The following is a 17,185-nucleotide window of genomic DNA, read 5'->3' on the forward strand; positions in this document are numbered from 1 at the left end:
AAATATAGGAGCGCTGCCAACTTAAGAAAATGCTGATATATTGCCTTTGGAGACATGATAGTGTACATAATGGAGGAATCACTAACAGGGCCTTTTGTATATATCTGTTGAGCAATATTTGGACCAACATGTCACTTCCTCTTTGTACTTATTAACATCATGGTAAGGGAATGCAACTGTGCACAAAGTGATTAGGAACTGTAATATTCTGGAATTCCTTACTGTATTTTAAAGCAGTTGCACAGAAACTGTTCCAAATTCAGCATAGTTTAGTTTCATCTTAAAGCAGTTAGTCAACATAAGCAACCAGACAAAAAAGTGTCATCAGAAAAAAATGGCATATATTAATTCTTTATCTCTGAATAAGATCCTGTGTGAATTACAATCAGTATAGCAGTCCTTAAGAATGACAATATTCTGCTGTAACAATAGAAATATACAGGTTGTTAACAGATTTAGGCAGTGTATCATGTATTGTGAAAGTATTTGTGAAATTTCATTTAAATTTCCATTTCAATCATATAGCAAAAAACAGCAACAACCACCTTTCTCTGATTATACAGAGATAAAGGTGCTATATGTGTAAACAGAAATTTGAATACCAAAATATTTTTCTCCCAAGAAAATAAAGACACAAGATCTCTACATGTTTAAATCCCAAATGCTAAGCTATTAAAATAAAATATTGCTTCATTATTCAGAATCCAAAAAGCTATTTTAGACTTAGAATTGACAAACAAGTGGTAGAAATATAGATCTATTCATTTTTCAATAAAAAAATCACCATGCACTATTGCTAGTCATTCTCTATTGATACACGATTATGAAAATTTTAAAACAAATGATGATTCCATTCTCAAATAAAAGACTTCAGATGACTTCCCATCAGTTTTTAATAATTTAATTCTAATAAAACTCATAATCATGTTTGGCATGAAAAAATAACACAGTTCTTTAGAACCTGACCTTTACATTTTAGTTACCGTATGTACCATATGTAAACTAAAAATAGCTCCAATATATACACTACAATGTAAATACAGGGAATTTTTCCCCACCAGATTATGGTAAACTATCCCTTTTACCTTTTTATGTACACTGTTAGTTTTGGTATAGAATTCTATAGAAAAGTAAGGATATGGGGTTTTGTCTCTATTCCTGGTGTTTAATTTTCTTCCCAATTTAACATGCATGTTGATCTTCCCAAAGATACTAAATAAGATGTAAATACAATAGCAATTTTTAATGTATCTAGCAACTTTATTAGTATCCACACTTGATTTTTCTTTTGCAGAAAACTTCCCCTTCAGCTCTTTTTCCTACATACAAAAATATGACAATGGATCTGTACCTTTAATTTGTCTTTATATCTTTTTTTAAAATCTGCCCAAAGCAACTTGAAACCTTGCAAAATATTCCAATTGTGCATGTTTATATTGTAATTCTTTCCCAAATGATCCTGGAAATCATAGTTTCAAATTCAAGATAACTGTCACTTACCGGTACTTCCCCTAATTACTAAACCGATCATGTCTTGTAATCATTTAATGAAACACTGCCCATTATGTATTTAATGCCACACCTATTTTGCTATATGCAGAAATCACCCCAGTCACTACTGTATTTTTGCATAGTTCAAGTATGAAAAGTTTTATGCCTGTAGAAAATTAACACCCATCTTTTAATTAAAATCTCTGTTTCATTCTTGAGCTCAGGCAGCCAAGCATGACACTTCCATGTGTGGAGAAAAGGGACAGAGCTGGTGTTGCAATGCTATAACGCTGTTTATGTTGTCTAACCCACCCCTTGCTCCCCTTACGAACTTTGCTGTTCAAGTTTGATTCGATTATTGTAATACAGGCAGTGGTGGGATTCAAATACGTGAACAACCGGTTCTCTATGTGGATGTCACTTCCAGAAGTCCATTCTGGGCCTGGGCAACAAAAAATTAGCTACCTGTTCTGCCAAAGTGGTGCAAACCAGCTGAATCCCACTACTGAATAAAGGGTAAAGCCAATGCTATTAAGTAGTCATTTGAATTCCTCTGTTAAAGGGAATATTATTTAACTGTACCCATGACAATATGTTGAACAATATAAAGAACTGCTGCAACGCTGGGGGCTGAAAAAAGAAAACTGTATTATTTGACCTTGTAAACTAAAATCATCGCAAATGTTTCTCCACAGGAGGAATCACAAAGTCTATTGATAAATGGCCTTTTACAAATATATTTCACATTTATATTTTATAAAAAGCATCAACACAAGCCTTATAGGTGTACTTCTTATAACATGTCTAATGAGTTAAAATATTACGACATCATAATATTACAAGGCTGTATTTGCAGTCATTTTTTAATTATTTTTATTCTTCTGAAAACAAATTTTATGTTTGAATTCATGTTGGATGCAAATAACTCCAATTAAAACATTTTTTAACGAGTATCCTTCTAGGAAATAATTGTCTTTAACGGCCCTGACTCTCTTTACAAATTTAATATTGAAAAAAATGTAGGCTTTTTTGTTTTCCAAAACAAACAAATCTGTCATTCAAGTAAAGATGTCTAAATCCTTTCTAACCATAACCTCCCATCGCTGGTTTTGGGTGTGATTGCCTTTAAGAAAGAATGTTTTCTCTGGGAATGAAATGTCACAGTTGTGGGATTTACAATAAATTTGCACACAAGCTTAAATTTGAAGATGTAATATAATATGAATAAAATGTCTGGGCAAATTTCTCTTTACTCTTTAAATGTTTATTTACTACTGAACATGATGTGTCTGAAATCTGAAGGCCATAAGAGACAACAAGGTTGCTTTTACAGTACTTAATCTTCATGCCAATCACTTGATAGTCAGTCCAGTCTAGCTAAATAGCATTTTTTTTTAAAATATGCCGTTGAGTCATACTGACCTTCTTGATTTTCTATTAACAATTAAGCAAAATATCCTAATTCCTTTGTTGTTGTTTTTCAAAATAGTGTTGCATAAATATTTCTTAAACGAAACTAACAATACAATCCGTTGGAAAATCCACTAAAATAGGTTACAATTGCAAGCATGTTCCCTCTGAAGGAACATAGGTCATCTAGAAGGAAGCATCTGCCATCAGTCTTTAGCAGCAATGAACAAGGAAGACTGGTAAGGATTTCAATGTGAAATGTCAAGCTTTTATCTCACATGCCTGCTACAAAAAGCTAAGTGATTCAATCCTAAATATCAGATAATGGTCTCTCTTTTTTAAAAAAATATAACTCTCAGTCCTTGCTTCAATGACACTGCACCGCAGCTAGGTAGGGCGTGGCTATTTACGTGACTCAAAACTGAGCTGAGCTAACAACATTTCAGAATCATTCTTATACAGGAAAAAGCCAGATGAAACCCTCCATAAATGTTATGTGTGTCCAGCATTGGCCCAATCGCTCAGCAAAATAAAAGCAGATATCTCAGATATTCAAAGACATGCAACAGCATCTAACTGCCAATCTGTTCAGCTTCCATAGACAGAATGGGATGGGTGACCCTCTTGCTTCTTCTTGCATAGCAATCTTATTTATGTATTCTGTATGTGAAGGAAGTTGGGATTCCATCCCACTTTCTTTCGCTACTTGATGCCAGTTGCCAGTGAACACAACCCAATATATATTGTCCCTAAGATGCAATCCATAATTTTCCAGAGTATTTTAAAATGCTGTCTGGAGCACATTAGAGGAAGGGCAGGATATAAATATGACAATAATTTCATGGATTTGGAAATTATGTACTGTGACATTCATTCCTATGAAACTGAAGAGATGATCTTCACAGAGAACCAGGATCTCCTGGGGTTAGAATAGCCAAACTTTATTGTATTTCATTGTACATACTTTCAGTAGGGATCCTCTGGGCATAAAAAGATATACCAAAATTGTGTCTTTTTGCAGATGTTTTGTCCCTATTCCAGGGAAGCTTTCTCAGAAATGAGGATTTATTTGCAGCATTTATAGATTGTGTGGAATTTGAATACAGCTTCTGGGAAAGAATCAGCTAACTAGTGGATGGAAATGATGCCGGCCTTATTATGCAACACCCAGAAACCTTTGCTCTTCCTAAGATCTAATCCCAAGCACAAATCAGTTAATTACTATTTTTCATCCTAAAAAGAAAACAAAAAAAGTGTATTTCAAATACCGTATTCAATACCTGTTCGGGAATCATATTTCCCATAGAGATGTAGAAAGGGAACAAACATTCATTTCTAGATAAGCTCATCATTAAATTAAATGATGGTAAGTTGCAAACTCAAGTTTACAGAAGTCCACCTACCCAGACTGAATCTTAAACTTCTATAGCAACTAATACACAAATAAAAGAGATCAGCTGTGTAAGAACCATCATCAACCGAGCAAAAACACTTTGCAGCTCACCAGTTCTTATAAAAATAGAACTCAACTACCATCACAGCACATCCAGTAAGAACAAGCCCATCTCCACCTCAGCAATTCATCAAAAAAATACACCAGGAAACAAAACAAGACTAAAAGACTTTCCAAGCCACCAGGCGTCACACCCTGCAAAACTCTAGAAAGAATCCTGTATAAGCCAGAGACTACAATCTCATCATAAATTGCCAACATCACACAGAGGTTCAACTGTCTGGGTTGCAGGCAGTGCTAGATAGGACAGGGCACCATTTATACTGAAGAATCACAGAATACACACCTGCAACAACGATCCAAAATCACAAGGGCCTAAAGTCACTCGCCTCCACAGAATGAATCACACATTTCACTGGGAAAATATACAAAGTGTTGACCAGAGAAACATCAGAAGAGCCAGAGAATTCCTGGAATTCTGGCACTCAAATAAAGGAGTTATCAAGAAATCAGTGCAAATGATTCAATCTACCATCCAGTCAAGCACCCAATTCAAACCATACACAAAAGACTTACATGAAGGATTAGTCAAAATACCATATCACCAAGCAACTGATACCTCCCAGGAAGTCTCCAAACACTGACTGATCCTGCAAAAAAAAAAGTTACTTCAAGATCGAACTTTTCTACTTCAGTATTGATCTCTTTAAAGTGGGAGAAGACTAACTAAAAGTATGGATAAAGAAGGCACCTACCCTTTACTACTTACATTCGGGATTTGCATAGGGCTCACACAGAAGTGTAGCAACAGAGATAGACATTTTTCTTGAGTAAATTTTAGCTGTAATTTCCAGTAATAAATTAATGAATTCACTGATTACACACAGAGGAATTAGGAAATAATATGATGAAATAAATTTGCATATTTAGTGATTTCAGCCGACCTAGGATTCTGATGGAATAGTATTTGCTAATCCATATAAACCTATTCTATTAAAACGTAATGACAGCTTTTCCCTAGGGCTCTCCAAATTTGCTGAACTATCTTCCAACTTCAGATGGTAACTAGATCCAGCCCAACTGAAATACACTGAATTGGAATTGTTTGGCTGGTAATTCATCCTAGCAGTAGTAATAGCACTTAGACTTATATATATATTTTATTTTTATTTTTATTTTAATTCCATTTATATCCCGCCCTTCTCCGAAGACTCAGGGCGGCTTACAAGCTTAGCAGTAGCCTTCATTCTATGTATATGCCTGCTTATTAGGGCTTTCACACACACACCAAGCGGCATTATTACAAAGTCAGCTTAATTGCCCCCAACAATCTGGGTCCTCATTTTACCTACCTCGGAAGGATGGAAGGCTGAGTCAACCTTGAGCCTGGTGGGATGCGAACCTGCACTAATTGCAGGCAGCTGGTGTTACTTAAGGAGGCATTAGCCCACTGCTCCACCAAGGCTCTTATACCACCCCATAGCACTTTACAGTACTCTCTGGGTGGTTGACAATGTCAGAATATTGCCCCCAACAATCTGGTCCTCATTTTATCAACTTCAGAAGGGTGGAAGGCTGAGTCAACCTTGAGCCTCATTAGGATTGAACTGCAGGCTGCAGACAAGAATTTGCCTGCAATACTACATTCTAACCACTACGCCACCTGGGTTCTTCATTGTAATTCATATGTAGCATTCACAAATTATATATATCATAACTTTATAGAAATAATGAAGCATCACCAGTCCAAATAATGTCAATATTTTATGCATGCTTTATAGCTGCATTATTTTCATTAAGGGATTCATATATAGTAGCAAGCTTTCAATCTTCACTTTTTTACAGGACCAGGCAATCTGCAGACCTCCTATAAGGCCTGACTCACATTACTGTGGCATCCCAAACCTATCCCCACCACTCAAGAAAACTGTGCCTCCAAAATTCAAGGGCCATTAGCTTAATTTTGGTGTCTTCAGTATTAGAACTGAGCAGAGGAATGGATTATATATCATTTTGTTAATATTCTTAGTTTTATTTTAGGGTGCTTTTCAACTTTGTTTTGTTATTCATTAGATATCTTTCCTGTGTACTATTTAAAAGACAACACTATTTTTACCTTTGAAACTGCCTTTCAATGTTTTCTCCAGTGGATCCATATGGGTCAAAAACTTTATTATTATTTTATTTATTATTTTAATCCCATTTATATCCCGCCCTTCTCCGAAGACTCAGGGCGGCTTACAATTTAAGCACAAACCAATGTGCTTAGCAATAGCCTTCATTCTATGTATATGCCTGCTAGATCTTCCCTCTTGAGTGGCATTATTGTATATGTCCTTTAATGGCAAATATCTGTGACGTCCTCACCTCCAGAAATGTTTTTTCTCCATGCTTTATTGTTATTATAATACTGTCAGTCGATCATGGTATGAATATTTTCATTGTTTTGCAGAGAAAATAAAGACATGTGCATATGCTTTCAGGACTCAAAGAAACAGTAAAACAATGCAAGCAGAATTAAATGTATTTAAGTGTAGTTAAAAGAGGAACAATATAAAATGACCAAAAATATTAATCAGCTAGGAAGGCAGAACTTTCAAAATATAGTCGGTTAGAACTTTATCCCAAAGTAATCCCTGATTTCAAACTGAGCAGAATTAAATAATAAATGACTCAGTCAAGGTAGAGTCTTCCCAAACTTGTAAATGAGTTAATTGTATATACAGGCCTGTGCATGATTAATGTGTTTTCTTTGGCTTAGTCAGCTCAACCTGGGAATGGAATTTGTGAATGAAGTCTGAGAAAGTTTCACAAGAATTGCTACTTCAATATTCAGCTGCATGACATCACCATCAAGCCTTTAGTTGAGAGGCAATAGATACTGGAAAATTAGGCTCAATCATTGTGCAAATGATTCTTATCACTGAATCATTAAAGTGCAAGGACATAGATATGTTTACACTTATTTTTAAATACATTTTAGAATTCATTTTTAGAAAGCATCAACAAACATTTGAAAAGAACAAAAGCAAATGAAATGTAGAAGCAATCCTGGTGTTACATGTCCTCATATGGCACAGTTTCAAGATGAGATATAGGCAAGGAGTAAAATGAAATGCATAGATCAAGGTAGGGGACACCTCCCTCCTCAGTGGCCTTTAAATCTACAGACAATTTCTGGAGTTGACAAATCCGTGAATTAGACTTACAGTAGTTCTGGGATGATTTGGATTGGTTTTCAGAAGTAAAACTAGACTTCCCTGAAACCTACATATTGGAGCAATTTTTTTCACATAGGGAAATTTACAGGATCAGATGATGTTTCCTTAAATTCCCTTGAACTTCCACCAATCCAAGAAGTGGGCTGAAATATTGGCATCAATCACATCTAACAGCCAAGAGTTTGACTAAAATTGGGGAAATGAGGTTTGAGTCTACTTTCAGCCCTGAAAGCCCACTGGGTGATTTTGGAGCAGTTTTTTTCAGCCCAATATAACCGACAAAGTTGTTATAGGGGAAAAAAGTAGAGGGTAGTTCCATATACACTGCCATGAGCCCATAGCCATTATCAAATAAATCTTAATTATTAGGAACTAAGCTTGACTTTAAAGACATATAGGTAAGTATGTACATAGATACATAGATATATTGGTGGAGCAGTGGGCTAATGCCTCCTTAAGTAACACCAGCTGCCTGCAATTAGTGCAGGTTCGCATCCCACCAGGCTCAAAGTTGACTCAGCCTTCCATCCTTCCGAGGTAGGTAAAATGAGGACCCAGATTGTTGGGGGCAATAAGCTGACTTTGTAATAATGCCGCTTGGGGGTGTGAAAGCCCTAATAAGCAGGCATATACATAGAATGAAGGCTACTGCTAAGCTTGTAAGCCGCCCTGAGTCTTCGGAGAAGGGCAGGATATAAATGGAATTAAAATAAAATAAATAAATAAAATAAAAAGCAGGCCAATAGCTATTTGTATTTCTCTTGTCTAGTAGTTCTGTCTAGACTACCAGGATGATATTGCAATTTGTCATCCGCAAATAACAAATGGAGCCCCACCAAAGGCCTGTCAGTCAAATATGACTCCCACTCTCTTGTCAAAATAATATTTCATTCCATCTCTCCAAGAATATTGGGCAACCTGATCTACAGTAGATGACATTGTAATTTTGCCGCAATGACTTTAATATACATTCATTCATGGTCATGTTAGTAAGCAGTGTTCCCTGGTGGAAGACAGTGTTCCCCAAAAGGCATTTGATCAGCTCTCCACTTCACACTTAGAACCCTTGGTCGCAATTCTCTGCAAGATTCTACCCTCTTCATTAAATTGCAACACCACGTGGTTCTCTTTCTAAATCTTTTTCATCATCCATAGTCTTGAGTCATAGTGAGGAAGACAGCAGGGACAGAAGCTGGATACTGATCTGGGAGCAGGAATTTAGAAGCACAGTATCGATAATAAAACAAACTGATCCAAACCTTTCCATTCATAAGAAAAAAAATTATGTTTTTGTATGTTTCCAGTTGGAAGAACTAGCACCACTGTTTTTTCTTTCTCTCTCATTTAAAACCTCTTGTCCAAGAACCAGGGTACTGCTACACCCTTAAAAAGAATCCACATTGGAAACATCATAGCAAGTCTAAGCAAGTCCTGTTGACAGAAATAATTGCTTGGCAGGTTACAGCTTGTTTCTGATTTTTCATCCAATAAATATATTGTTTCTAAGTTTTAAGGATGGATGCTGCAAAGAAAAACTTTGTACAGTTGTTCAAAATATGTGTGTGTGTGTGTGTGTGTAGTACAATCTGTAACAAAATATAAAAAATTTAGCACCACTACTGAAAAGCAGTGTCTCACTTCAGGGTTTTAACCAGTCAAACACAGTTTACATAATCATGGTTAATCACAAATGGCTAGATTTGCACACAATTCCCAGTTTAAAATCCACCCACAAAACCCGTGTTTATAAAATAATTATGTGGTTTACAAATGGGTTCAAAAATTCCATTACACCATTGTGATTTGCATGGTTTTGGCTTAATGTAATATATGTTCTAAACCTAGGGTTAACTAGGATTACTATATCTAGGCTATATAATCCCAAATAATTTCTAGATGGCAATAGACTTCACATTATTTGTATGCCTTTGCGCCATGATCCATCAACTGAATTTTTGCACCTCAGATACTCTAGCCCTTTGTGACTTAGTATAGAATGTAAACTTCAAGGTTTTTTTGAATTGTTGATTAATAAAAGTTTGCAAAACCTGCGTGTACAAATTTATTTGCCATCAATATAATGGTCATCAATGTATATATTTTGAATGTACTCTTTGATTTGTATGATGGGCAAAACCTTTTTGGACCCGAGATTTTATCACCAGTGTCAGGCAAAAAGGAACAAAAGCCATAGTCTAGACTGCATTTTTTAAAAAACTGTATCTTTGTAAATCTCTCCCTTGTTTTTAGATCTACTTTGATCATGATCACTTGATCAACTAATCAAGGAAAGAAGCAACCTAGAACTAAAGAGAAATTTCCTAACAATGAGAACAATTAACCAGTGGAATAGCTTGCCTTCAGAAGTCGTGAGTGCTCCATCACTGGAGGCTTTTAAGAAGAGACTGGACAGCAACTTGTCTGGAATGGTATACACTACAGTCTCCTGTTGAGCAGGGGGTTGGACTAGAAGACCACCAATGTCCCTTCCAATTCTGTTACTCTGTTATGTTCTCCCTTCTCAAAACATGCCTTACTGGATGAACTTAAGATCTATTAGGAATACATGATTGTGTTGAAACTAGGCAGGCGTTAACCTTGGTCAATAGGCTGAAACGGCTTTCCTACAGAAACTGGTCTGAGTTACACCTTGGGGGAAAACCATTAACTAAGCAGAGAAAACACCATTTAGCAAAGGAAGTGTCACTATCAAGAGATAAAAAGCAATTACGGAAGGAAAACTTTTAACATTAAGGAAAAGAGAAGCATCTTCCACTCACAATTCATTCGAGGGAATTTATTAACAGCAAATCCAAAGCAGCGACGGGGTCCTTACACTTTGCCGTCAAAAGAAATTACTTCCACAAGCGTCTGCCGTTCTCCTATCACTGTCGAAAGTGCCTCTCTTTTGACCCGCGGAAGCATCTTAATCCAGCCCTGAGTTTATGACAACCACAAGCTTAAATGGAATTTTTAAAGGATTGCAGGTAAACTAATCGTTCTTGCTCTTATGAAGTATCAACCCACTAAGGGAAAGTAAACAATCTGGCTGTTGCCTACAAGTGTTAATCTTTGCAAGCCGCGACCGATACTACAAACCATAGTTTACCAAGAGGACGTCTATAATCTGAAAAAGAAGCTGCCGAGTTGTAAAAACTCTTTTATAATTCTCTTTCCTCTCTCCGCTTTCCCGGTTTGCGTTAGACTGTTTGGGTTCAGGACAGAAGTCAGAGGAGCGAGCTGCGTGTCCGGGTCAGAACCCTCTGGGCACATTGCTTTCGATGGGATCGACCGACAACAGACTCAGACTCAGGATAGAGCTGGAAGGGACCTTGGGGGGGGGGTCTTCCAGTCCAGCCCCCTGCTCAAGCAGGCGATCCTATACCATTCCAGACAAGTGACTGTCCAGTCCCTTCTTAAAAAAACCTCCAGTGATAAGAGACGAGTAGGAGAGTCACTTCGTGGAGAGCGGATAAAAGCTAGGTAAAGCAATAAGACGGCTCCAAACTCCCTATCGAACTGGAAAGCGATCAGGAATTCCGCCGGGACAAGAGTAGAGCCGGATCAAGCGAGGAAGAGGGTGAGTTGGCCGCCTCCAGGCAGCAAAGAGGCAAAAGGAACTCGGCTTGCGTCGAAGCTGGTAGGAGCAGCCTCGCACTTTGCCTCCAGAAAAGGGGCGCCTTACTCCAGCGTTTTCCAACCTTAGGAACTTGAAGATGCGTGGACTTCAACTCCCAGAATTCCCCAGCCAGCTATGCTGGCTGGGGAATTCTGGGAGTTGAAGTCCACGCATCTTCAAGTTCCTAAGGTTGGACAACGCTGCCTTACTCCAAATGCAGCCCTTCATCCTAAAAGGCAAATGTCAACAGCTACTCCCTCTCCTTCCCTCCCTCACCACCCCCACCACTTTTCTCCGTCCTTCCCCCAGTCCCGCAGAAACCCGAGTCAAAGGGCGGGCGGGGCTCCCGCACCCACCTGGTGTGCCTTTCCAGACCGGTATTCTCCGCCCTTAGGCCGTTCCTCTTCCTCCTCCTCCTCCTCCTCCTCCCCCCCCCACCGCGCCGCTGATAGCCAGCCCTGTTTTCATTACTCCCCACCAGCGGGAAAGGGGTTGGGTTAAGCCGCCACCAAGAGTCCAGGCGCTCCAAGCGGAGTCCCTATTTCCCTTCCGGAGAGGTGAGCGGAAAGGGCTGCTGCTGCTGCTGCCGCCGATCCGGAGTTCAGGACGGAGTGGGGGGCTGGACCATGGCTGGATACTTCGGCATGGCAGGGCCCGGCCTGTGGATACTCTTGGTGAGTTTGGAAGACCACCTGTTGCTCCCGACGGTTCGACTCGTTGGGGCTCTTGGGAAGGGGCGATGCCCGAGATGCCCGCCAAGGAAAGAAAAAGGGGTCGGTAGGGAGAGCCTGCTTTGGGGAACGGAACCGCCGGAACGAGGGCGCTCTCTCCGCTCCGGGCGAATGGGGCGCCGGCCGGAACAGAGGCTCCTCTTTCAGCCGAACAGCCGCGCCACGCCCTGCCAACCCAGCGCCGGAACCTCAGGAGGTTCACTCGAGATGCTAATCACGCTTAGGGCGGTGTGGAAAGAGCAATGTTTTTTTTAAAAAAAAAAAAAAGTGCCTTTCGGGGGAGAAAGAAACTCTGGCGAAGATCTGGAGGTATTTGGTATTGCGAGAAACTTGTTTAGGCTGCCATTTTAGATATATATATATATATGGTGTGAGCTTTCTTGGAAGCAGCCTGACCTTCCATCTCGACTGCCTTATTCAGTGGTTGGTTTGTAGGGGAAATCTGGAAGCTTTTGCTTATATTTTCAAGTTCTGCTGACATTCTAAGAGTTTTGCTTTAGCAGATGAACTGACGTTTCAATAAGAAGGCAGGTCTTAACCTAGGAAGTTCTAGAGCTCTGTTTCTCGACCTCAACAACTTTTAAGATATGTGGACTTTAATCCCAGATTTCCCCAGCTAACAACATATTGGTTGGGGAATTCTGGGAGTTGAAGTTCTCAGAACTTAAAAAGTTTCTGAGATTGAAAAACACTGCTCCAGAGAAATGTTACTCCTTGCTCGGGGGATGGCGAGAGAGATTGGCCACCAGATTTCCAGCCTTTGAATTGCCTGCTAGAATTCCCCTTTCTACAAAGGCTGTCCACTAGTCTAGATGGCTGGGAAAGAATTCCCAGAATCCTCTAAGGCATGGTTATTGGAGTAGTAGATCCCATACACCCCAATAGTCCTAGACAGAGGTGTGATAAGTAATCTCTTGCTTGGTCCTATTGGATGTGGTCAACTGCAAACAAGTAATCAGTCACATTGGGGGGAGGGGAACATTACATATGAAGGGGAAAAAATATGCAAAGTATGCCAAAGACTAATATTGGAAGGGGGATAGGTAGAATGTGACAATTGGAATGAAATAATATTGATAAATTGATTAAGGGACACACACACACACACACACACACACACAGGAAAGCTGTTTTTGCTTCCTCTTGGCAGCTTTTGAAGGTTTCTATTCACCCGCTGGGGTGGGGGGAGCAAGATGCTGGTCTGGCAGGGCTGCTGTTGCGATTAAGAGAGTTCTGCATGGGATGGCAGCCAATAAAACCTGTTAGAGTAATAGTTTTTGCCAAATTGTAAAGGTAATTGGTGACAAAACTTTCCGTGATAAGGTGCAGGCAGACATAACACTTCATTTATACAATTGACTTGAAATTGACAAGTAGCATTTTCCCATCTTTCAAACAGCAGGCATTTTCAAAGAAATATTACGCTTCCTTCAGCTTTGTTTTGATCAACCTTCCCCCATTGAATGCCATTCAGATTTTGGACTTCAGCTTCTAGAACCTTGGCCTTCATGCCCAGCATATCTGGATGAGGCTGTCCCAGAAAGATTAGCTTAGATCAAGTGTTTCTCAACTTTGGCAATTTTTAAAATATGTGGACTTTCACTTCCGGATTTCCCACACTGGCTTAGATTAACATTCTTTGACCTCTTCTTTCCCCCCTCCCCCCCACACACATACACACACTTGTCATTTTAAGGGTCTAATTTGACAAGTTGGTGCATATCAAAGCTACACCCAGATTTCTCCTGAAATCTTTAAAATGATTGTGGTAATTACAGGGTTTGTTGTGAACAATATTATATTGCAAGCACTATTTGTTAAGTTATCCTCTGGCATATATTAGATGAAATTAATTTGAGTGTGGTCTCTTTTACTGAAATCCTTGCAGGATATAAGGCTTCAATCTTTAAATGGGCTCAAAGTGATAGTAAAGTGTTTCCCACATTTCCGTGACCATTTTAAATTTTATAAAGTGTCCAGGGCACTAAAAATTACTGTTAGGAAAGACAAAGATATGTGGCAAATCAACAATTAATGATTCCCCCCTCCTTTTTTCTCTCTCTGACCCTTTCTGCCTGCCCTTCTAGCCAAAAATTATCTTTCTTTTTTTAAAAAAAAGTTGGGAAAGATCAAAGAAAGCTATTGCAGGCTTACTTTTACTCATGGGCACTGCACAGGAGGAGATCCTTGAAGAGAAATTTTATCAACCATCATTTTCCTTCCTTCCTTATATTTTAATGCCACCATGAAGATCTGCAATTACAACAGTTTATGAAACAGCAATGAAAAAAGAATAATTCTTTGTTAAATTCTACTGCAGAAATTTAATTTCTAAAATGTAAAGTTGCCAAGTTGAAAAGTGAACACTTTAAATTTAAATATAAAGACCAAAATTTGACCAAAGGAATATTATTGTTTATTGTTTCAGACTCTGAAAGGAGTCAAGTAAATTTTCAGTTAGCTCACTGAAAGCATCCAATCTTATATCCACTTAGCTTATGAGGATTTCCCACTGAGATTTCATTGTGAATACTTGATTACTAGTTATGAGGCTTTTTCCCATTGTTCTGTTTTTAACTTGTAAGATACTCAAAGTCACAATGATGAATTAGACAGCTCAGTGGGTTAGGATGCTGAGCTTGTCGATCAGAAGGTCGGCAGTTTGGTGGGTCGAATCCCGAGTGCCGCGTAGCAGAGTGAGCGCCTGTTACTCGTCCCAGCTTCTGCCAACCTAGCAGTTCAAAAGCACGTAAAAATGCAAGTAGAAAAATAGGGAAGGTAACAGCGTTCCGTGCGCCTTTGGCGTCTAGTCATGCCGGCCACATGACCATGGAGACGTCCTTGGACAAGCGCTGGCTCTTCGGCTTTGAAACGGAGATGAGCACCGGCCCCTAGAGTCGGAAACGACTAGCACGCATGTGCGGGGGAACCTTTACCTTTACCTATAACTTAACTAAATACATAGAATTGCACTGTTTGTGAGCAAAATAAGCAAATTTAATGGAGAAGTTAAGAGGATTACAAATAAAATTCAAAAAATTATTTCCAGAGAGTCCCAAAACAACAGGAACAACAAAAGATTTAGAAAAAGGCAGTTGGAAACCTCCTCCTTTGTGAGGAGAGATTCAATGTACTAAGAAAAAAGTCTGAGAAGAACCTCGTAGTAAAGTGCTTGCCTAATTCTGATATCCTTCAAGACAGTCTACAAAATTCTTAGTATGTTAGCAGAGGTATACCGAAAATAATAGGATATAATCCAATACAGTGAATCAAGCAGATCAAGGAAGCTAATAATTGATTCAATTTGCATGCCACCTAATTCTCAGTAACTCTGGAAGGCGTATATAAAATCATGGAGAACAATATGGAGAAAGATGGCTTCTTACCATTACTATCGCTCATCCTCACATTACTAGAATTTTCACTCTTTCCATGAAACTGACGTAGTAAATTCAGGAGCAACAGAAAGGAATGCTTCTCTACACAACATAGAATTTTTGGAATGCACTACTATGGGGTATGATGTCAACTTTTCCCTTAAAAGGAATTTAAAGTGAATCAGTTGAATTAATGGAGAATCAGCTCTATCGGGGATTTTGGTCATGGCAGCTAAATAAATGCATTAGCAGTATTTCTGAAGGGTATGTGAGAGGCAACAAAAGCATTAGTGGACTAACTCAAAGCATCTAGCTAGCTACCTTCATAAAATAAATATTAGACCAGATGGATGCTAAGTTTCAGAAGACCTCTGAAAGTCCCGAAATGCAACTGATTTGAGTCCTATTCAGATATTTTCAGTCCAACTTCAGCATTAATGTGTGAAGAGGTAGAGTGATCATCGTGCACATATACTCCCATCTTGGTTTCCTTATTCTTTTTAATTTAGAGTAATATCTGAAATGAGGAACCAGCTGTGAAAGTATTTTGGATAATGTTGAAATCTAGACTGAGCGTTAACACAGGGAGCCTTCTACATATAGAAGAGGCTTCTTTCTTCATCTTGAGATGCAAGAGCCGTGGAAATGGTGATAGGAGGATAGAAACATCTCGTTAATTCTTGTCTTCCTTGCATGTTTTTTTATAAGCAAATGTAATATCTATGGAGGGTTTTTACTTAAAAGATAAACTATGTATTTCTCGATTGTAGCTTTTTGTCATTGAAAATCCTTCCTCTTTATAAGCTGCTTTTAATCTTGTTGGGGGGAAAATCTAGAGCTAACTTTATTTTTTTTCCCTAAAAGGGTAAAAAAAAATAGGAGAAAAAAGAGAATGAGTAGGATTTTAATGGGAAAATGGCATAAGTGTTAAGCCCATTATTTCTCTGGTACAAAATTCATTTGCCCCAATGCCTTTATCAAGCTTTTTTTTTTCATTCCTGAATAGGTAGAGAGGCTAGTAGAAAACTTCTTTTAGATTCACCAATTCTTCATACATTGATTGCTGATCAACATCTTTCATTTCTAGAATATCTCAGGATTTGAGGCCCTGCCTGGTTGCTACTTTTCAACACCCAATATAATAAAGAAACTCTTGGTTGGGAATTTTGAAACATTTTAACTTCTTTTTTGCATGTTAGAAATTGGAAAACAAAAAACAGAAGTCTAGTTTTTCTTCCCTGAGTTCAAAAGGTTGCCAGTTTCATTATGTTGTCCTGCCAGCCTTGTTAGATCTGAGGATGATTAATTTTGTTTTGGATAAAGAACACTTTTCCATAATACTCCTGAAGGAATGGGACTCCACCTTAAATTAAATATACATCTTCGGCTCATGCTTGAGCCCCAGATTTTTCTTGTAAAATCCACACTAAAGCTTATCACTGCATATAAATAAGCAAAGCATGTTTTTTCCCCTTTTATTACAAACTGTATTCATAATCAACTGAATTAGAAAAAAACAAATGGTGTGACGAGTAGAGAATTTTAAACTGAGGGTGCAAATGTATGATTTCCTTTTGGTCTCCGTTTCCCTATATTAATTTTGTTTTGTTTTGCTTTTTTTTTTGGTATTATGTTTTCCATTCGTGACATCTTTTCACTGCTATTAAATAATGCATATAGTTGCCATAGGCAGTTTACAAACTGATCTACATGCTTATTCTCTTTGACTTAAACAGCACTTTCCTATTTCCAAAACAAGCATATGGAGGAATGCAGCTTAAGCAATTTTTTCAAATTCAGAACTACAGTACAGGAGTAATTATCTAGAATTACAGAGATATTCCTATCTTGGGGAATGCTTGGAGATATTTTGAATCTTTTAA

At 38.4% G+C, this 17,185-nt stretch overlaps 1 protein-coding gene across 1 annotated transcript in view; it reads left to right on the forward strand.

Annotated features, from left to right (window-relative positions):
* Positions 1-11,695: 11,695 nt before the first annotated feature.
* The window catches only part of DSG2 (desmoglein 2), a 37,226-nt gene continuing 31,736 nt past the window's right edge, over positions 11,696-17,185 (forward strand). Inside the window, exon 1 of the mRNA XM_081326027.1 lies at positions 11,696-11,868. Within this exon, the coding sequence (XP_081182153.1) occupies positions 11,821-11,868 (48 nt within the window). The 5' untranslated portion in view covers positions 11,696-11,820. The remainder of the gene's footprint in view (positions 11,869-17,185) is intronic.

This window comes from Vipera berus, assembly GCF_964194415.1.
Source record: "Vipera berus genome assembly, chromosome: 3".
NCBI classification, from domain to species: Eukaryota; Metazoa; Chordata; class Lepidosauria; order Squamata; family Viperidae; genus Vipera; species Vipera berus.